The sequence below is a fragment of the Anser anser genome (assembly GCF_964211835.1).
Source record: "Anser anser genome assembly, chromosome: 16".
Taxonomy (NCBI): domain Eukaryota; kingdom Metazoa; phylum Chordata; class Aves; order Anseriformes; family Anatidae; genus Anser; species Anser anser.
This window is the reverse complement of record NC_139737.1, coordinates 11,033,399-11,055,099: the sequence shown is the minus strand read 5'-3', so window position 1 is coordinate 11,055,099 and position 21,701 is coordinate 11,033,399. Positions and strand designations below refer to the sequence as shown.

Below are 21,701 nucleotides of genomic sequence, written 5' to 3'. Positions count from 1 at the left end.
AGCACTCAGTGCCGTGTCTCCACTGCCCACCAGCCGGATCCTCCTCCTCTTTGTGCCAGCCAGTGTGGTGGTTTTACCGTGCTAGGCAGCTGGACTCCCCCACAACCTCTCGGAAGAGGAGGGGAAGAAGTAAAGGAAAGAACAACTCACAGGTTGAGATAAGGATAATTTAATTAAAGGGAAAAATAATTATTAAGGAAAGATTATTATTAATTAAACAATTTAACTAAAGGGAAAAAAGGGGAAAGGAGAAAAGGGAGGGGAAGAGGAAAAAAAAAAAGTAAAGGCTGTGTGGAAGTGCAGAGGAAAGAAATTCCTCTCTACTTCCCACAAATGAGTGATGCTTGACCACGTCCTTGAAGCAGGGCCTCAACACACGTAGCCGGTGTTTGGGAGGACAGGCGTTTTCACAACGAGAGCCCACTCCTCCCCTCTTCTTCCTTTTTCCACCTTTTATTGCTGTGTGACACCATATGGTGTGGAATATCCCTTTGATTGGTTTAGGTCAGCTGCCCTGGTGACGTTCCTTCCTCACTTTTTGCCCACCCCCTGGGGGGGTCAGAGGGAGTCCTGATGCGGTGCCAGCCCTGCTCCGCAGCAGACACAACACCGGGGTGATACCAGGGCTGTTCCAGCTACAAGTGCAGAGCACAGCACTGTATGGGAAAGTTAACTCCATCCCAGCCAGACCCAGTACAGCCAGGCACTCAGCCCCACCGCTGTGTGTTCGAGGACAAGTCCTGCATCGTGTCCCTCTGCACTCCAACACTCACAGCTCCACCGCGTGCTGCACCGGAGTGAGGGCCTTTCCCAAGTGAACTCCTGATAAGTCAGTGTTGGAGGACCTGGAGTCCTCACGTGGGGTTTTCACATTCACAAGGTCAGTGGGCTGAGTAAAATAACAATGATAATACAAAACAGGTTAATATGGGATTTTACTGAAGGGAAAAAGAAATAAAACAACTGAGGTTTCTTTCTGGGATTTGCTGCTAAGGAGAAATGTTATGGACCAGAGATGTGTAGGTTTCCTCTTCTGGTATTTTCTTTCATAACCTGAACTCTGTTGAACTGTGTGTAGTGTCAAGTATTTATTTCGTAAATGTACGGATTAATTAGCTGCAGGACGTGATATGTGTCCCGAGAAAAACACTTTGTGCTCTCTGATACTGCCTTTAATGTAAAGTCTTTGACAGGAGGAACGTGCTCTGACTTTCAGGAACGTTCTTCTGATGACTCATCTGTACACGGGGGGAGCCTGCGGCCCCGTTTACCTGGATGGAAAATGGTACCCTCCCGCTAGTGCATGAGCACGCTTTGATGAATCAGTTTCTTTGAAAGGAAATTTCACCCTTCTAGCAGATTTCAAGTCTTTAGGGCAGGGCTTAGCAACCCACACCAGGTACAGCCTTCTTCAAAGTCAGCGACGACTCCCAAGCCCTGCTGATGGAGGGGAGTTGCAGGGGGCACCTTGTGCAGCCCCTGTAGCCCTATTTGTGACCGCTGACCCATTCAGTGCTGCTGTGCCTCCAGCCGGACTCCCTGGTGTGGGTGAGACTTCTGCCTATTGCAAACCATCCTCTGGGATGGTTCTGCAAAGTCTTGGGGGACCTTCTGCATCCTCAGAGAGCAGAGGTCTGCCTTACACCTGCTAGGATGTGTGCGGGAGGAGAGAAAGCAGGTCCTGGAGTAGTCCTGTGGGAGAAAAGACAGCCTCTCTTGTCTTTCACCCTGAAGAGGTCCAAGCGGAAGGCAGCGCTGATGCAGAGGAGCATATCGAGGTCCCTCCCATGCAGGATGGAAGTGAGGACTGGGCGGCACTCCTCGCCAGGACCTGCTCAGCGCTCAGGTGAGCCACATGGAGACGGTGAAGGAGGGCCTCTTCATCCTGTGTTGAGTTTATGTGGTGAGGTGCTGGTAGCAGGGGGACTGTGACAGTGGCCTCTGCGAACAGAGCCCTGGAGCTGCCATGTGTTAGAGAAGAGCCAGCTCCAGCTTCTCCAAAAGGGCCGAGGTGAGGAACGCTGCTGCACCTCTGTGCAACAGCAGCTGGGAGAGAGGAGCAAGGAAATGCAGAGAGACCCAGCCCTGCAGCCACCAAGGTCAGTGCAGAAGGAGGGCAGGAGGTGCTCCAGGTGCCAGGACAGAAGGAGAGGCCCCTGGTGGAGCAGGCTGTCCCCCTGCAGCCCATGGGTCCCACATGGAGCAGATCTCCACGCTGCAGCCCGTGGAGAGGAGCCCATGCAGGAGCAGGGGACTGGGGGGAGCTGCCACCTGTGGGGGACCCGTGCTGGAGCAGTTTGGTCCTGATGGACGGACCCCATGGTACGGAGCCGTGTGGGAGCAGTTCTTGAGGCACTGCTGCCTGTGGGCAGCCCCCATGGGATCAGTTCGGGAAGGACGGCACCCGTGGGAGGGACCCCACGGGGAGCAGGGACAGGGAGTGACCGAGAAGGAGCGGTGGAGACAAACTGTCAGGGACTGATCGCAGCCCCCATTGCCCGTTCCCCTGCTCGGGGGGAGGACGTAGAAGAGGGTGGATGGGAGGCAGGCGTTTTTAGCTTGCTTTGAGTTCTCACTGCTCTGGTCTGCTGCCAACAGGCAACACGTTACATTAATCTCCCTGTGCTGAGTCTGTTTTCCCCCCCAACAGTAACTGGTGAGCGATCTCCTTGTCCTTATCTCAGCCGATGAGGTTTTTTCATCTTTTTTCCCTCTGTTTTGCTGAGGAGGGGCAGGGAGGGAGAGGTGTGGTGGAGCATGGCTGCCCGTCAGTGTGAAACCACCACGGCAGCCTTGGCACTTTGTTATTCCAAGGTCCCAGCATCACCAGGGAGAGAAAGAGGCCACTTCAGCTCAGGTAGTTCAGGGAGGCTTGGTATTTAGATACAGAAAATTAGTTTCACCATTAAAAGGGCAAGACACCTCTTAAAGAATAGAATCTATGGGGATATCATAAAACCTCAGAATTCGTGGATTTTTCCGTGCTTGAACATTTCATGTGAAATGAATTAAAGGTTTCAGTCCAGTTCCTGGTGGAAAAAGTGCTCACGTAACAACTGGCACTAATTGGCTCCCTTGTTAACAGCCTCGGAGCGAAGGCAAGGAGCGAGCTGCCACACAGCCCAAATATCCCGCAAGCACCAGCACCTCGTGTGACTGCTGCGAGGCAGGGGAAGCGTCTTGATGTTTTACCTCTTCCGAGGATCCTAACATTAGACTTCACTTTCCAGGCCTGCCAATTTAGCGTTAAATTCTCTTTAAAATCTTTGTTTGTGATGGAAATGTCACCCTGACAGATTAATTGAGCTATAACATATGCAAAATAATGTGAGAAAAGAATGCAGTTGCATTACCCACTGTTAATGCTGCAAATAGGCACTGCTACCTGCAGTGATGACTGTCTTGAATGCTAAAGGATCGCAATCCTGGGCGCATCAAATGAGATATTTTAATGGGGAAAAACACCATTCTCATCTCACCTACAGTTGAAGGAAGGGGAAAAACATCTGGGAAGTGGTTCTGTGGTGAGTACTGTGGTTCATCTATCAATATTAATAATAACACATAAAACTGTGGCTTGCATATTATCTCCCAATGAACAGAGGACAGATACTGAGTTCCATGTAATTTAATTTCAATTAGTGCATTGGAGCTTTTTAAAGAATGGACTATATATTCTTCTACAGTTACTCACAGACTATTAAACACAATGCAGAAAAATTATTATGTAAATGAGAATTATCTTATTGGCCTTAGTGTCTTTCTCCTTCTTCCTTCCCCAGGTAATTGGGTAGGTAGATGTTGGGGAAAAAATAGATGATGAGAAATGTGAATAATGAAATCTCTGCAGCACTCTCTCTCCTTAGATGCAGAAGCCCAAAATATATGTGTGTGTCAGTTTAATTTAATTCGCTGTTAATTAGCTTAAATAGTAGTCTTACCTTCCTTTGCTTTCACTGCATTTCTGTCCGCGCTCTCATTAGGCAGTGTGATGAAGCAGGTGCTTGTTTGAAATACCATAAGTGCCTATTTACATTACAACGCTATTCCTAGCACCCCCGATAAAGGAAACTGAAGTCTTGTCCCTGGATACAGCTGATGGGAGAAGGGAAGCAGCACCTTGTTTTCATGTATTTAAGCCACCAAACACTGATTCCCTGTACTACTAAGACCGGAATTTGAAATACAAGGTACAGAAGCATCCAGTAAACAAACAGGCGTGTGGCTTTCTCCAAAGCAAGGTGCACAGTAGACCTTCTGAGATCTGCCTGGAGGATTTGTATGTTCAGTTCCCACCAATTTCTAATGCATGCAAAGGACTAGAACCTAGACAGGGATATGAAGATCCCCTTTTAATGAACATAATTCGGAAAGAAAGTTGCCAATTATTTAATTCAAGCCAACAAAGGAAGCATAAAATCTATGGTTGATTTTATTGGCATGGATAAACCTGGGAGAGGGCAAACTGTGGACAAAAAGGGAAGGGAAAAAAGATGGAAAAGGCAGCAGGGAGGGAAAAAGGGAAAGAATTCAGCATAGGGCAGTGTGCTTTCAAATATTGATATGGAAAAGTTATAAATAGAAACAAACGCATGCTTGTGGAGCTAATAAGGTTCTTGTTTACAAGTGAGCAGCATGATTCATTAGGAATGGGAACAAGCAACTGCTCTGAAAGTAAGGGAACTGCTTTGTGAAGGAACTGAGAGACCAGAGGAAGGGCTTTGGGTGCAAGTGAGCTCAAAAAGAGAAGTTCTGCAGCTCCCAGCGCCGTTGTGTGCAGCGTGTCCCCTCGACGTGCAGAGGCTCAGAGGCAGCGGGTGGTGGGGAAGGCACGAGCAGCTCAGAAAGGGGATCGCTAGCTCTCGCCTCTTTTGTTCCAAGCACTGTAAAAACTGAGCAAACCTTTCTCATTTTCAATTCAGTAGCCTTTCCAGTTCCTTGTTTTCATTTTACAGACAGGGCAAAGTCTAACCCTGCTGGCAAGCATCCTGGTTCCCTTTGCGCGGCAGATGTCCCCAGGTGCACCTCGGCTCTGCAGGTGTGGGGGTTAGGTGTCAGTGCTGCCAGATCGGATCCTTCCTCACCTCCATCTTCAGGAGGGCACAGCTCCTTGGATGTGTCCATGACCCAGCTTTATGGAGGCATTTATGTTTGATAAGCCTGTGAGATGGCAGTGTTGGCTAAGAAGGAAGGAAGATGGCCAAACAATCTCAAAAATAAGTATGGAGATGAATGGGGAACGGAGTAAGAAAGAATGTCTCTCTCTGACTGCCCCCCAGAGCAGCATTTCCCTGGTACATTGGGAATCTTCTCTTTCCTCCCTGCCAGAAAGCTCTGCCTGGTTCAGCTTGAGGAAATAATTCAGGGGGGGCTCCTGGGAGAGCAGCAGCAGCCCTGGAGAAAAGGGTTGGAACCATGCCTGTTGGCGAACCAGGCTCTTCACCATCTCATCTGTGACCTGACGTTGGAGGTGAGGTTAATCAGGTCCCATCCCTGCAAGTAAGTGCCTTCGTGCTCACAAAACATGGTCGGGCCAGCAGCAATGGCTGAGCAGCAGCAATGTTGATGTTTTGGTAGGCTGTGATGTTGGCATCCACGTTGGTTTTGTAACAGTTAAATTGAGTGGCCCCATGGGGTGAGCAGGATTATTCACTCACACCGCTGAGAGCAGCTGCCTTGCTGGGTCTGCCCACAGCCTCAGGAAGGTGCCTGCATTATCCCAAACCCCACCCCTGCAGCCAAAGCAGTGCTGGGCATCCGTGTGGGCAGCGAGATAGCTGGCACGGTGCCTGGGCGCCTTGCCTGTTCACATTCTTCTGTCTTTCCTACTGCCCTTGTGCTCTTTGGGATCTTGGTTGTAACATAGGCACCACACACTGCTGGGGTCCCCTGCCTTCTGCCTGGCTTCTGCCTGCTTTCTGGCCCTGCTCTACCAGCCCACGCTGTTTCCAGACAGCCTGGAAGAGCACTGCAGCAGAAGTCTATACAGGCAGCGTAGCACAGGTTTGACGCTCCACCAGGGACCTGAGCATCAAGCCCTACAGCTCATGCTAAAATCCTGCCTTGCCTGGGGCTCCGCGGGGGAGAAAAGCCCGAGCTTTGATCGCAGGAGCTGCATTGACAAGCTGCTGGCAGGGCTTAAAGCGCTCCAGACCCACCTCCCCTGGGCTGGTGCCTTCCCTCTGAGGGCACCCCCAGCCAGCACACAGAGCAGTGGGACTAGCTGGTTCCCCATGCGTCTTCCTTCCCCTGGGTTTGCTGGCCCATTGCAGGGGTGCTGCCCATTTTCAAAGAGCGACGAGCACCCCACCCACCCCGCAGCACTTGGCACCAGGTATTTACACTCAGGGTGGGGAGGGTCTGTTGCAATAGCTGTGTCCGATGTAGCATAAAGCGGCTGTGATGGCTCTGACAGGCAACCACCCTGTGTCTGCACGGCAAAGGGATCCTGCTGTCCCAGCCTGTTAAGAGGCTTGGCCTTGTTATACTCTACCATCGTGGGTGGGTTTGTAGGGCAGATGGACAGCGACGTCTCCCCTAACAGCCCAGTTGTGAGGATAACCCCTAAAAGAGTCCGTTTGTTCAGGCTGTCTGTATGATCTGACTTCATACCCCGTGTTTAGCACAGCAGCTCTTTCCCCTTGAGCAGCACCATGCACTTTGCAGTTACATCTTTAAAACGACTTAGTTATACACTTGGTACATGTTATTTTGAATTCTCTTGAAGATCAAGGATGCTACAAAGCCAGCAAGATAAAATTAGCATCTGAGCTGTAGCCTCTGCCTGGTATAAGAAATGCAGATCAGCCTCACTTGCAGTGAATGCTGGAAGGTGAATTTCATTTACGTCTTCCTTTCAGCAGACCTAGTTCTGCCACCCTTATTTGCTTAGAGTAAGACAGCCCGTGAGCTGTCCCCACAGCTCCTGCAAGGCAGCTTCCAAAGGAAAGTATCAGGCAGTAGCACGGGCGTAGAATCGGACCCCAAACTGATAAGAAATCAGTTTGTTCAGATCAGTTCTTATCTACCCACAATGTGGAAGTTTCAACAGGGAGCCGAGGGGGACCAGCTAGGCTGAGGCGTGCCATTCAGCCCTCAGCAGCACCAAGCGCGAGCACCGGACATTTTAAAAGGCTGCAAGAGGTGAGAGCATGTGCAAAGCCAAGCCCTCAAAGGACCCGAAGCCTGGAGAAGGGCCGTGAGGTGGGGACTGTAGGGGCCCCTGATATTATGTCAGGAGGCACCTGGCTGCGGTGGGCAAGTGATCCCAGTGGGAGAAAACGGTGGGGGCTGAAGGCTTCAGCACAGCCGAGGTAAGCCCTGCAGCCTCTGCAGGAAACAAGACACATTTTAAAAGCCAGATTAACCAGAAGGGGCCACCACGATGCTGGCCTAAAGACCTTCTCTTGATTACCCTCTCCTTGAAGTAAATTTTAGCTGGGTTCTTTTCAGTTTCTTGGTTGTGTTCTTTTCAGGGAGGTAAGTTTAAACCTGTAAGAGCAGGTCCTGAACGAGCCAAGTGCTAGGAGAAACCTGAGGCTGCTGCTGACGTCTGCCGCACACCTCATGGCATTGCCAGCACAGGCCTGGGCCCAAACTCAGGTCCAGCCTTGTTTTGTGCCACGTGGCTGCAAACTATCACTGGATAAATCTGAGAAGCAGAGGCCAGGTCTCTGTTCCTCAACCCAGTGCTGCTCTGGCACAAAGTGTCCCCTCCTTGTGCTCAGGTGCAGGGCTGGAGCAGACTGGGCCAAGAAATGCGGGGCAGAAATTCGAAGCTTAGATCCTTAAATCTTTCCTGTAACCACCTATCAAGTCTTCACCCAATGTGCCTTCCTAGGCATTTGCTGGTGAAATACCCTGCTATCTGTTTGAGAACAGGCTTGAAATTGGCAGCCTTCACAGCATTGCCTTGGTCCCATCGGGGCTCACGGGCACGTCGTTATCTTCTCAACTGGATCAGGAGGCAACTGCAGGCTCACTTACACGATGGAGACCTGAGTTGGACCCTTGGGGCTCTGCAGTGTTCTTGCCCGACGGGTCAGGAGTGAGAACATCCAACCCAGAAGCAAATGTTGTGTTTGAACATGGTACATCCTTAGCTTTTAACCACAGAGGGTCATCCATGGTGACAGAGTCAAAAGGGCAGGGGGAGGACATTGGAAGAAGAGCAGTGGAGCTGCCTGGAGGTGTAGATGGGCTTTCAGAGGGGACAGTCAGGGTTAAGAGATCTGTTTTCAAAACTGTCTAATGGCTGGAGGTGCTTGATTGGGCATCCAAAAATTAAGGAGCCCCATACTTCCAGTGAATTAATTCCTACTGAATTAGGGGACATGTTTTCTCTCTCTTTCTTTGCAGATGTTCCGGAACAGTTCCATCTTTTTCCACAGTATTTGAGGTGATTTACTGAGTAAGATCTAAGCTGAGTCACCGATTGTCGTAAGTGGGTATCAGTCCATTGATCTTTGTTAATTCTTACCCATCTAAGCCAACGAAGGATTATTCTTTAAAAAAGGTGTCTATGAGTATCCAAATTTTAAAGCCAAAGTTGTTTTAATTGGACTTACGGGTAACGTGTTTCATATTTCCAAAGTGAATACTCAGTAGGATGAATTCAAAGCCACTTTAAGAAAGTTACAGATACACACTTAAAAGTAGGTGTTTCTGGGAACATCTCTGCCTTTTATGCTAGTGTATTTACACCAAACCAGCCAGAAGCAACAGAAGGGCAGTCCATCTGAGCCACTGGCACTGACGTCCGTTCAATAGCAACAGCCAGCCAGGCCTGGGTAATATTGCATGCAACTGCTTTCTTTGTTAATGAAGGTAACATCGTGCATTGAACTAAAGGTGGATACCTGCCACAAACTTCATACCTCATCCAGGCTTCAGGATGTGGCTTTTCAGATCCAGATTTTTGTTTTTCCCACTAGAGAAATAAGACTGCCAGGGAATTAAATCTGGAGCCAACTTCTGCAAAATCTGAAGGAGGTGGGAAGCTGGATTCAGGCTGATGCATCTCTCCTCCGCTGAGTACCCCAGAACACTTTGCCTTCATTCAGAAATCCCCAGGCTATAGTGCAGAGGAGATGTTCTGCATGTGAAACAGCCCTGCATTGCCTCTGGTCACAGGGCATTAAAACATGAAAGTGAGGACCCAAAGGAGAGAACAGGGCAAGCTGTCACAAGTCACAGAGTTTGCTGTCCCAGCATAGCAGAGACTGGGAGAACTGATGAATTGATGATATATTAAGGATTTCTGCTGGTATATTCAAGTATTTCATTTCTAGGGAAAAGGAGAAAGTCCTTATGGACCATGGATGACTGGTGTTCCCTGGATAGTAGTAAGTATCCAGCAGGTTTTCTGCCTTACTGCTTTATGCTGAGGTTGAAATACACAGATAAAAGACAGCCAAGGGAGAGGCAGGTTGCCTCAGATTCCACTGCTAAGGATTTTCATTTGTGAAATGTATAGAAAAATAAGCAGACAACAGTTTTCACAAGTAGGTTGGTTGCTTGCCTTCTCTCCTTCCCTTAGTATTTGTGAGTTACCAAAAATAGTTTACTCCTATTGTTTATTCTTGGTACTCTGTCATCAACAAAATCCATTCAGTGCTGCGCTAAGCACTGAAATGAATGTGAGGGAGATGGGCCCCAGCCCTAGAAGGTCAGCAAATACAGGAGGCTGACAAAACAAACAAAAAAAAACAAAACAAAACAATAAAAATTAAAAAAAAGTTCAGAACAGGGGAAGGACTATGATTTAAAAAATAGACCGTGAAGAGAGGGATTGTATTTCAGCTCCCTAGCATCTCTGTAACAACATTGAAATGGTTTACTTGATCCCCAAGTCACCATCATTTGAGGCCTCACACTTTTCTTTCTGCTGTTATTTTACATTTCATTATCTTGGTGTTTTCAGATGAAAGTAGTCCTGCTCCAACAAATTACTGGAAGTGTTTTTCCTCTGTTGCAAACAGATTGTTTCCCTGCTCTTCCTCAGCATTCAGCGTACAGCGGCAACAATACGCCTTTCATTAGGCGGACCAGGAGAGCTCTGCATCCTGCATAATGGTTTCCTCCTCTGATGCTGGGATTGATGCGATGGCAATTTCTGTGAGTTCTGTTACCTGTCCTAAGAGAAAATGCATACATGTGTGGGCGCACCCACACATTGCTTTTCACTGCCTGCTTTCAAGCTGATGTGGAAGCTGTAGGGAAAAAATGAATCTTATTTGCCAGTTAGGTCTACTAATTACAGGACTTTTTTTTTTTTTTTTTTTTAAGAAAAATTGTTTTCACTTACAGCCTTTGCAATCTGTTTTGAATTAGGAAACACTCAGGATGAGAAAGTGTTTTCTCATTAGAACAAATGCCATAGATTTAAAAACCTCTTCATTTAAATTCCTCCTAATGTTCTTTGGCTTGAACAAGTGAGCTCTTAATGTCCATTTTAATTAAAGCATTTCAGTGGGATTCCAGCTGGGCACCTAATGACAGCAGGTCTCTGACAAGTGGACGTGGTCCAACTAAGAAAGGGAACTCCAGGGTGGGAACTTCAGCAGAAGCTGTCCTTTTTAAGGAGACGTGCTAAGGGAAACATAAATTAAGGTCTGCCTAGAAAAGCGATCCCTCACTTAGAGTGGGTGCAAGTATCGCATAGTTTGTGAGGCGCTGCCTGGGGGTGCTGGGTTTTGCACTGGGGCAGACGTACGTTGCCCTGAGCCACTCTGTACTTCTGTCTCCTTGCTGCTGTACCAGTTTGCAAAGCGTCAGCGCAGGCTCTCGCAGTTAGTGGGATTGCGGGCCATAGGCTTTAGCACCCGACCTCTGCTGTCAGGTTCCTCTTCTTTTATCCACTGCCCCCCAAATTTCTAATTTCTTGCTTTAAAGTGCTGGAAAATAAAGCCTCATCCAGCATATTTATATTCCTTTCCTAGAGCATGGAAAAGGCACAGAGCAGCACACTGATGGGGATTATCCAGCACCTCAGTGCTCTTCTTTCCCAGCTACTTTGCCCCCCTTTCCTTGGGAGCAGCCTGGGGCAGCGTGGAGAGAAGGAGCCCATCACTGTCCTCTTCAGCGTGCAGCTGCCATCCCAGAGGGAGCCAGGGTTGGAGAAGGACCAGGCAGCTATGAGCCAGCAGGCAGTGAGAGCATCATATGGCCAGTGTTCCTCTGCAGGCAGCGTACGCAATGGAAGAGAAACAAACTGCAAGGTCAGATTTGCACTGATGGAAATCAGACAGCTCCAGTAAAGTCAGAAACTTTGCCTGAGTTCACACCAGCATCGTGTCTGGCTTGCTCTCTCCTGCATTGAGTGATGAATAAATCCGGAGACAGTTAATAATGAAAGACTATTAAGAAAAGATTTAGTCATTATTGTTCTTGTGCTTCTATGCCCTGTCATTTGTCAGGCACTTGAACCAAACATGGGAAATGTCAGTCCCAGAAACGCTGCTGATACCCACCCCAGTCACAGATTTATTGGTGCTTGTGCCCAGACAGCATCCAGGGGAGGAGGAGTGCGACCTGGGCAGGAGTTTGCCATGTGTAACTGCTCCCTTCCCTTGGCACAACCCTTTAAACCAGTCACCTTCACTCATAAACAGTTACCAGTATAGGAGCTGAGCAGCATTTCTGGGCCAAAAAGCACCTTGTGTTATGATTTTAAGAAGGAAATGTTCTCAGCTCAATTGTTTAACCTCCAAAGTCCAGGCAAAGAGATTCATTTTGAACAATCCTTGGAAGTAATATTCTTTATTTGCTCCCCACTCCCTACCATGTTAATTGTTTTTCTTTCTTTTTAGAGAGAATCCTGTTCCTGCTCTCACGTTCACTCCTTATGAGTTGGTGCATATCGTGGGTGAGGTGGAGCAAGTGTGTAAGAGTGTATCTTTGACAACAGTAAGAAAACATAAAAATAAGCACAGGTTTTGTTTTCAGACTATCTTCAGCCACATGTAGTGTACAGTTCCTGGAAGGAAAAACACTTGGATATACACGGTGTGTACACAGGAACAAAAAAATAATGCCAGTAATAATGTCATATTGCGCAGGCGTTCCTGCACTCGCGGCAGCAGCATTGTGCAGGACTGACCCAAAATGTGTGTTCCTTCCCCATGAGGGCAGCTGTGTGCGTATAGCAGGGCCATGCAAGCGTCATCTGCTTTTTGCGTCTGTGTTCGCTGAGTTTTTCTCTGTTAACACAAAGTCGGATGAGCCCCAGCTTCCCCCTTCCAACATCCTTTTATTGCTTTTAGAGTGACTTTGAGACGGGGTGGAAAAAGAAATCTGACAGCGGTAAGTTCCAAGGTCAGTGCTGCTCACCCGTCTCTGTCATCCCACTGAGCTCATAAATTGGTGTTAACGCCTCCTGGAAAAAAAAAAAAAAGAAAAAAAAAAGACATATAAAAAGAGAACCTTGTTCACACTTGGAGGCATACCCGTCACTAGGGCAGACTCTGTGAAGCGTGACTACAGCAGGACTGCGAGTGTAGACAAAATCCAAGGCCCATTCAGTCCAGCTGTGATCCCCAGCCCCAGCAAGCATCCATCCCAGCACCCAGAGCAACCAGGAAAGAGCTGCCTTTTTAGGCAAACTGTTTTCTTTTTAAACTCCATAAAGCACCCGTATATTTTTGTTCCCCTTTTATTAGAAATCCTCTTTTGCAGATGGATCGTTTTTGCTCATTCTTCAAATAGCTGCTTATAACAGGGTTTCATGGTGGGGAAAGTACAAATAACTTAGGACCTTTTGAGATGCACCCCTAGCCCCCTCCACTAACAATTCTCTTTAGTGGGATTCATAAAATCTATTACTGTTTCTGCAGATTGGCCACGGTGTGACTTTGGAGATTTTTTTTTTCTGTGTTGACACTGTTGCTTCATTGTTATTCTTTCTGTACTGGTGGAACAAAATGAAAAATTCATTAAAAACAGAGAAAAAAGAGAAGGAAAGAAAAGCACTGGCATTTCTCTATCTCCCAGCACAAGAATCAAATGTAGGAGATTGAAATCAGGGCCATGGGAAGAAAGGGGTGAGAGGGTTAAATGTCTGAAAGGTTCATAGCCACACACTCAGTGTCCTGGGCAAGCAATCCATGCTGATAAACAGGAACAGTCACCTCCTTTCCAGGGTACCACTGTCCAACTAGGAGCTGAAAAAGGGTCTCACAGGAGGACTTGCTTCTTTCAGCGGCTTTCTGCAGGCTGTGACCCCTTAGAGGAGCTCCAGCAGCCATGCAGCTCGTACCAGATCCACAGCTCTGGAGCTCAGATGTCCCCCATCCACCCCTCCTGGCCATGCGGGGAGCAGACACGTACGAGGAGCATCATCTGCTGTTCCTTATGGGATCCCACCCCATGCCACAGGTGCCATTCACCTTGGGGCCAGAGATGATTTTGACACGGTCTCCCACAGCGTCCTGGCATGCAAGCTGGGGCTGGATGGAGGGCTTTGTACAGCACTGAAAAACGAGCTGAGTGCTTGGGCTCCAAAGGGGTTGGGGTGGGTTGTACCCTGCCTGGAGGCCAGTTACAAGGAGTGTTTCTCAGCGATCTTCCCAGGGACGTGTCCTAACAGCCCTAACGATAACCTAAGGAGGAGATAAAACGCAACCGCAGGGTTGCAGGGAATACCAAAGAGGCGTGTGCAGGTGCTCGAGAGCATGGCTGCCACTGAGCAAGGTGTGCGTGGGCTGGAGGAACGGGGATCTCCTCGGCACGTACCAGCCACGTCTGGCACAGCTCGTGCCACAAGGACCCACCGGGGTGCGAGACATGGTGCTAAACTGGAGTAAGTCCAGAGACCCCCCCAGGAGAGACCTCCAGAGTCCCTTCCAACCTGAACTCTCCTGGAGTTCTGTGGATCCTCAATCCTCTTCCCAAATATCTGCTGCGGGTTTGATTTACAGTGCCGTAGCTTTTTTTTTTTTTTTTTCTCATGAGAGGCCTCAATTTCTGTAATTACCCCTACGTTACTTTTCCACCCCATGACAGGGACAGCCCCCCAGACAAGGACCTAAATCTTTTGAAACAATAAAAACGACAATCCAAAACATTTCCCAGGATCTTTGCTTAGGAATGTCACAGGGAAAGAATAAATCTTTTTGTGATCAAGAGACTTAACTTCAAAAGCATCCAACCTGCAGCTCTCCGTGGGACACCTTTCTGCAGGGTTATTAATAAGAAATAATTGTTTTAAGTGCAGAAAAGTACGTGTACTTTCCATTCTCCTCCAGAACCCCTGCATCATTTGTCCTTAATAAATAATGAAAGATGTTTTCGTATTGCTTCCCCCCCTTAGACCGTAAAGTGATTGTTAAGCAATAATGAATAGGACTTTAAAGAAAATTGGGTAAAGTTGTTTTGGATGCAAACTTAACTCTGGACTAATACAAATAGCACCTGCTTTTGCAGAAGGTTAAAGATGTTACAGGGGCTTTTGTAGGTGGTGAATTTTGGTCAGAAAGCTGAATGCCCCAACGCCGGATGGTCATGATGCTGGCAAGAGAATTCGCCTCATTAGGGGTTCTCCTGCGACTGAACCTCCCGGTCTTCAGAGGAATCTTCTGAGCACGGCGTCACTGCCACCAGCCTCGGCAGCAGCAAGCCTTGGGCTGGGACCTTCCGCGGGACTGGTTTTGTAGAATCACCAAATGTTAGGGCCTGGAAGGGGCCTTGGAAGATCATCAAGTCCAATCCCCCTACTGGAGCAGGAACACCTCGATCGGGTCACACAGGAACGGGTCCAGGCGGGTTTTGGATGTCTCCAGAGAAGGAGACCCCACACCCCGCCCGGGCAGCCCGTCCCACTGCTCCGTCACCCTCACCGCGAAGTTTCTCCTCACATTTAAGTGGAATCGACCATTTAAATACCCGCACGGCACGGCAGGAGGCTGCGGCCAGGCGGTGCCAGCCTCTTTTCCCAGGTGACGAGGGACAGGGCTGAAGGACGGGGCTGAGGCGACAGCCCCAAGTCACGCCAGGGGAGGCCTGGCCGACACGAGGAAGAACTTCCTCACGGAGAGCGTACTGAGGTGTTGTCTGTGGCGGGCTGCCCGGCGGGTGGCGGTGCAGTCCCCGTCCCTAGGGGGGTTTGAGGCGGGGATGTGGTGCTTGGGGACACGGCTTGGTGGCAGCCTGGGCTCAGCGGGACCCTTGGTCGCTCCCGGGGGGGCTCCGCCGCGCTCTCACGGCCGAAGCCCGGCGGGGCTCAGATGAGGCTCCGGGGCGCTGAGGCCGCGCGGCTGACGGGGGAGGCGCCGCCCCTCAGCCCCGCCTCAGCCCCCGCCTCCCCTCAGCGCCGCACCCGCCCCCTCGCGCCGGACTCTTCCATCGCGCCGGCTGCGGGGGGGGCACAGCGGGAGGGCGGAGGTGGCGGCGTGGGGCGAGCGCCGCTTTCCCTCGGCCGTGTCCCGGCGGCGCGGCTCGACCCCGCTGGGCACAGCTCCGTGGTGGCGGAGCGGGGCGGGGCGGGGCGGGGCGGGCAGCAGAGGCTGGCGTTTCTCAGCGCCCCCCCCCCGCGCCGCGCCGCTGTGGTACGGTCGGCGGGAGGGGCGGGGCGGGGGAGAAAGGAGGCGTGGCTTGGCGGGAGAGGGGCGTGGTCCGGCGGGAGGGGCGGGGCTCCGCCGCCCGCGGGTGCTGCGGGGCGCGGCGTGCCCGGGAGCGGCCGGAGCCGGCGTGGCGCTGCGCGTGAGTCGGGCTCCCGGTGGGCTTCGCTTTTTTTCTCCCCTCCTTTAAACCTTCCTCCGCGTTAATTCCGTTTGGTTTGCGGTTGTTTTTTTTTACTCTCGCGTTCGGGGGTTTTTCCCTTAATCCGGCGTTTAACGGGAATTGCTGGGAGGCGCGGCCGGAGGGAGCTGGGCGCTGGCGGGGCTCGGCCCGGGCTCCGCGCTGCCCCCCGGTGCCCCGGGGGCGAAGCAGCGGGAGGAGGGAGGGAAGGAGAGAGGCAGCCTCCCGGGGCCGGCGCCTCCTGCTGCCGTCCGGAGGGGGCCGGGGGCGGGCTCGGGGGCGGCTCCGTGGCAGGAGGGGGTCCCCGGGAGTCGCGGCGCTCGCAGAGCCCCTGCTCCGGGCGGCTCGCTGGGGTCGTGCACGGAGGGGCCGAGCCCCGGCAGAGGTCGGGCTGCCCGGGGCGAGCCGCGGCACCGATCCTGCCCAACAACCGGCCCCGAGCGCGTCCCGGCAGAGCCGCCGCGCCCGTCCCGAGCGCCCCCGGGGGAAGCCGCGGAGCGCCCCGGGTTTGCCGTGCCCGCCCGCGGCCTGGGGGGGGAAATGTTGGGGATGCTACAGCGGGTACCGGCGGGCTGCCCGCCTGTGGGGAGGACGGGGCCGTGCCCGGAGAGGGCTGCGGGTGTCTGTTCCCTGCCCGCTGAGTTACCGTCCTGCGCGGCTCGGGGCTGGGAGAGGCCGGCGGCGCTGCCGGAGCTACCGGGACAGGGAGGGCTGGGGGCGAAGCGAGGAGTTAAATCTCGGGCTCCCGTTACGATTCCGTTGTTGTTCAGGTCGTGGGCTGAGGTTTGTGGTGGAAAGGTTAAAAATGCCTGGAGAACGCGCTAGGAGGAAAGGGACCGAACGGAGGTAACTTCAGAGTGAGTCGTTATCAGGGGTTGCTAAAAAATTCAGGAACCTGCTGGTGAACAGGGAGGGAGGGAGGGATCGTTCCGATCAATAACGAGTTGGTTTTTTTTTTTTAAATATATATATATAACTGTAGAGTTTTTATTATATCACATAAAGCACACGTTTATATTTATTTTTTATACCTGTGTTTGTAGTCAAGGCTAAATCGGCAGAGTTCCTGCTGATGTGGGTAATCAGCATGAACTCTGATCTGAATCAAGCTGAACAGCAAAGAGGCTCTTAGGAGAATCTGAAACCCAGGAGGCATTTTTCAGACCTGAGTTATGTCACTTTTTTTTAAGAGGTGCCTCAGGCAATTGCATTTTAAGAAGACAAAGCTTTTGTTTTCCAGCTGGCCTAGAAAAACGTCAAGGATGAATCCAAAGCAGAGGCTTGCAGAAGTTGTCATTTGTGTTTAAGTTGATTTTGCTGTTGTGCACAAGAACGCGGCTGCCTTCCTCACAGGAGTGCGAACAGGGTCTATTTTTATTTTTGCCACCAGTCCCTGTCTACCTGTTTCAGCTCAATTCAAGTGAGTAATGTTCTCTGGTGCTTCTCCTCTGTGAGTGTGTATTTAATTAGCAGGTCAGGTGTCTGCAGCTGCATCTCAGTTATAAAATTAATTGTATGTACTTTACAAAAGGCAGAGCGGAGGTGACACCAGGGCAGAGATTGACACAAAAGCCCTGTTCGGGGGGAATTAACACCTGCATGCCAGTCTCCAATTTTGCATCTGAAATACTGGAATTTTCAAGGCAAAGGCTTGTAACAATGAGCAAAGACTGCTTTCCTTTGCACATCCTAGGAAATCCACAGTTTGCATGGAAACGAGAAGTATGCATGCTAATAGGAGGTCTTAAGCTTTTCTTGTGGCTAGTGGTGTTTCTTGCAGCTGAAAGCAATCGCAGTTGGCATCCCACGGTTGCTGGGCTGTGGGCAAACAGCAGAAGCTGTGTGGAGGGTACCACAGGGGATGCCCCAGCCTGGATGTGGAAAAGCATATTGCCTGCAATCTGCAGTTCTGTAAGCTCTCAGCGAGGTCCCTCTTGTTTAAGAAGCACTGGCAGCGTTGATGATGACTGATTTTTCTCAAATAAAATGAGAACAGGTTTTGTCTTTGGGAAAGCTAACAACCTTAAAGAAGCAGCATTTACCCCGTTAACGGGGTCCGAAGCTGTATGGCTGGAGGAGACACTGTGGGAATTAACCTCACCCTCCGACTTCTGTTGCCCTGCCTTGCTTTGTTCTGGATATCCAGGGAGAGGCTATACGGGCGGTGTGAGTCATCTTTTGGCTCTCGTGTGGCAGTGTTCAACACAAACAGTCCTGTTTGCTCCCCTTACTGAGGGCGCTCGTATCTTCCTGCGTGGGAGGGCCCGGAGTGGGTGCACCAGCTCTGCTGGAGAGGCGGCTGCTGCTTCCACGGGAGAGGGTGGGTCCTGCTCTTGCAGCACCTAACAGGAATAGTTTTTTTTTAAAACAAACCTTTGCAATATGTAGAAAGCCATGCATGAGGCACGACTCGGCCTTGGCTTTGTGGGGAAGGTTCCCCCACTGATTTCGGGGGGCCCGTGCTACAAGGCAGGATGCCAGGCTCCAGCAGCGTTCCCACATCTGCAGCAGAGCACTTCCTTCACTTAACGTATCCGTTTGCAGGCTCTACCAGTCATGTTGCACAACAGTCTTTTTTTTGGGGGTGTGTGGGGGGGGGGGGCTGGTTCTGAAAAGTCAGTTTTTAAAATAGAAACACAGTGCCAGTTTGTTTTTAGAGAAGAGGAATGAGGTGAACGGCATGGGCGCCTCCGGGCTGCGTCCGCATGAATGCAGCGATTCCCAGGTGAAGCCTGCGGCATCGGCTGCCCTGCGGTGGGATGGCACGGAGCAGAGGGAGGTGGGACGCGGTTTATCTGGTGCTTTTGCAAGCAGATTGTATTTTGACAAACGTGGCCACGGGAGGGAAGAATATGAACTTGTCTTCTGGCTGCTGCTGCAGGCTGGGGGACGGACAGACCGGCTGGAGCCGAGCGTCCCCTGCGGTGTCCTCCCGCTGTGCCCGACACCCCCGGGGGAGGACGGCCTTCCGCGCGGGGCCTGCCTTCTGGTGGCAGCAGGGTGTGGAAATAAGGGTGGCAGTTCTGCCAAAAAAAAAAAGATATTTTGATGAAATGAGGGCAGTGGCCGCTTGCTCTGGAAGCTGGGAGTAGATCGGCCGTGTAATTTGTATTGGTGTGCGGATTCCTGAGCTGGGGACCAGACTGGAACGGACGCAAGGTAGGGGTAGGAAGCTGGTGATCCTCACCTGGGCTCCCAGTGCCTTTACAAGACTGCTTAAACCTCGTGCTTTTTTCCTGCCTTTAGCGAACTCTTCTGGAAAGCTGTTCTAGGAATATTTGTGAGGGGGAAAATGCTGCTTTACGACATGGGACCTGCCGCTTCTGCCGGCTGCCCAGTGCAGGTGCCGTGGCTCATAGGCAAGGGCTCTGTTTGAACGCAGCTTGTAGACGAAGCCGAGTGCCTTGGAGAAGTGAGGGCTGTCCGGTGCCAGCATTTGGCCCTTGGCTGCGTGGGACTGCGTGGCAGCAAGCGTCCCTCCGGGTTGGGGAGAGCGCACTGCAGGTGTTGGCTGCCAGGCACGGGGCAGCTTCCCTGGAGAGCGGGGTCCCCTTGAGCCTCGGCGGCTCCCAGCTGTGCTCGGGTGCTCCAGAGCACGCTGCTGCAGCCCCAGCTGCACGTCCCAGTGCCCAGGGACGGGCACCTTGCAGGGGAAGGTGCTGCAGGGCTGCTGTCGAGGGGTGGTGAGAGCTGTAAGCGCTGTGAAAATCCTTTTGAGCCTCTCCAGCAACTGAGGCTTTGTTCTCTTTGCTCTTGCTACCAGGTTTATTCTGTTGCATGATTCTTGCTTGCTCATTTTAGCAGGGCAACGAAGCTTTGCCTTGTGCGTGTCCCAGCTGCATCAGGGATGTGTTGGAAGGTCCGGCGTGTTCTCGCCACCTCCCCACAGCCTTGCAGTGAGTTTCCGTGCAGGCACAGGAGCTCTCACTGCAGATTACATCACAAGAGGAGCGAGACTGCGGAGCTGGTTTGGAAACTTCTATGCCTATAAAACTCCTGGAGAAGCTCTGGTGCAGCTCATCTCATGCAGGCAGGGTGTGTGTTTTACCTCCAGTAGTTATCTTGGCACCCAGGGGGCATAGGCCGGTGAAGAGAAGCTTCTGAAGGTGAAGTCTGCTGAAGGATGCCCTGTGAAGCTAATACTGGAGAACAGCTTCACAGGCACATGGGGAATGACTGTTGCGATGGATGTACATCAAAAGTAGGCACTGGACTTTTTTGGCTCGTAATTAGGAGCAGAGTGCTTGCCTGCAGAAGGGCTCCCCAGCCATTTTACTGCGGTATAAACAGCGTTTTCAGGGAGGGCACGTTAATAAGCCGGGGTTTGCTAATACCTCCTGTGAGCAGAACCACACCTTGTGGCAGGAGAGGGATAGGAAGTGCTTAGATGATTTTAATTAAAGTCATTGTGAGGAAGAAATTAAACATGGTCTCTTGCCCTGCTTGTATGATGAGTGGAGAGGGCTCAGCCTCCCTGCACCGAGCTATTAGCTGCCTTCTGTTTGCACAGGAAAAAAAGCAATTTCTTTGTCAGCTTTTACCCCTGCTCCTGGGCCCTGTTTGCTTGTTTGTTTTTGGCAGCTCATCACTTTGAAGATGGACATGAACACTGTTCACCCAAATAGTCCTTCATCTTTGTTTGTTGGCGAACGTTACAAAACCTGTCTTAAATTGCCTCTTCTCTCAGAATGAACGGGCTGCGTATGTATTCCCGGCGAATGAAGTGCTTTCAGCCCAAGTAGAAGCCAGGCAGTGCTGCTGCTCCGTGCGCTGCTCCAGCCTCTCCTGAATTCCCCTTCCAGCACAGCCTCTGAACCTGTAAATCTGAAAAGCAGCAGTGGGTGGGGGAAAGCAGAAAGCCTCAGCGCTTCTTCGTTTCGCAGCAAAACCTGCCGGTGCTCCAGCTGGTGAGCTGGGTCCCATGTCCACATCCTTTGCTCCCCGCTTGTGGCAGCGATGGGGCTGCTGCTGCTGCTCCTTGCTGCCCCACAGCGCTGCGTGCCCGGCGCTGGCAGCGTGGGCTGCTTTGTTTATGGTCCGGAGAACTTCCAGCCTCTGCCTTCCTTTCTCTCACGAGCCCTGCCACACGTGTGGTGGGCCGGGGCTGGGATGAAATGTCCTGCCACAGCAAGGTGTTCTGTATAAAGCAGAAGATGGTAGAGGGGGCTAATTCAGTGTGGAAAAGCCCAGAAGCTACAGTTGAACAGAAACAAGATTTAATAAATCATTGCGTAGCGTGCTTCTGGTGGCTACTTTGTGCACGCAGGTTTTTTTTTTCTTCTTGTAGCATTTCACACCTGACCTCTTTCCTGAGCTCAGCTGGAGGGAGTGTGTTGCTGACTTGTCATGCAGGTGCATGCTCATCCTTGCTCCCATCCCGTGTCTCAAAATGACAGCGAGAGGAGCTTCTGGACAGCTCGGAGCAGAGGGGTGGGTTTGACAGCCTGAGCAGCCAAGGAGGGCAGCTTGTGAAGTGGTGTTTCAGGCTTTCCTCTGCATTCATTGCTTTTATTATCATTTCAATTTGCAGATGTCGTATCGCTCTCCAATTTTTTTGTGCTTCTGGCTGATGATATATGTCTGTTCAAGTACTGATTTGCAAGAGGGAAAAACACTGTGCTCATGACCTCAGAATTGATAGATTTTTAGCCTTACGTATAGTGTAAACATCTATCTTTTATAGCTTGTTGTGAGGGAGTGGTGCATGGGATTGCGGCTTTGCAAGTTGGAGGCTCTGGCCCATTGAGGGGTGCAGGTGATTTATAGTTTGTCCCAAGTCTTCACAGCTGGGTTGCTGATCTTTGGCACGTGTAGGGAGTACATAGTGTGTGATTACTCAAAGCCTTTTCTCCAGAAGCCTAAAAAAAGGGGGTGGGATAAGCTTTGCATCCTACCAAGCTGCTCAGGTTGGGAACTTGTCATGTCTTGGGATGAAATGCAGCAGCCCGTGCAACATGTGATAAATA

General features: G+C 51.0%; 2 protein-coding genes across 5 annotated transcripts in view; both read left to right on the top strand.

The window, feature by feature from the left end:
* Positions 1-1,430: 1,430 nt before the first annotated feature.
* Positions 1,431-15,234, top strand: LOC310882557 (uncharacterized protein). Its single transcript, XM_083801465.1, has 7 exons — positions 1,431-1,548; positions 1,735-1,846; positions 5,329-5,499; positions 8,359-8,398; positions 9,291-9,344; positions 10,004-10,116; positions 10,941-15,234. The coding sequence occupies exons 2-6, from the start codon at positions 1,788-1,790 to the stop codon at positions 10,070-10,072; spliced, it is 393 nt and encodes a 130-aa protein (XP_083657591.1). The 5' UTR covers positions 1,431-1,548; positions 1,735-1,787; the 3' UTR covers positions 10,073-10,116; positions 10,941-15,234.
* A 359-nt stretch (positions 15,235-15,593) lies between these two features.
* Positions 15,594-21,701, top strand: part of RALY (RALY heterogeneous nuclear ribonucleoprotein) — a 118,379-nt gene continuing 112,271 nt past the window's right edge. Inside the window, exons 1-2 of one of the 4 annotated variants that reach the window (XM_083801220.1) lie at positions 15,639-15,696; positions 16,976-17,155. The gene's annotated coding sequence lies outside the window, so the exon portion shown is untranslated. Of the gene's footprint in view, positions 15,713-16,975; positions 17,156-21,701 lie in introns of all 4 variants that reach the window. The other 3 variants (XM_083801218.1, XM_083801219.1, XM_083801221.1) reach the window with 3 other exon arrangements.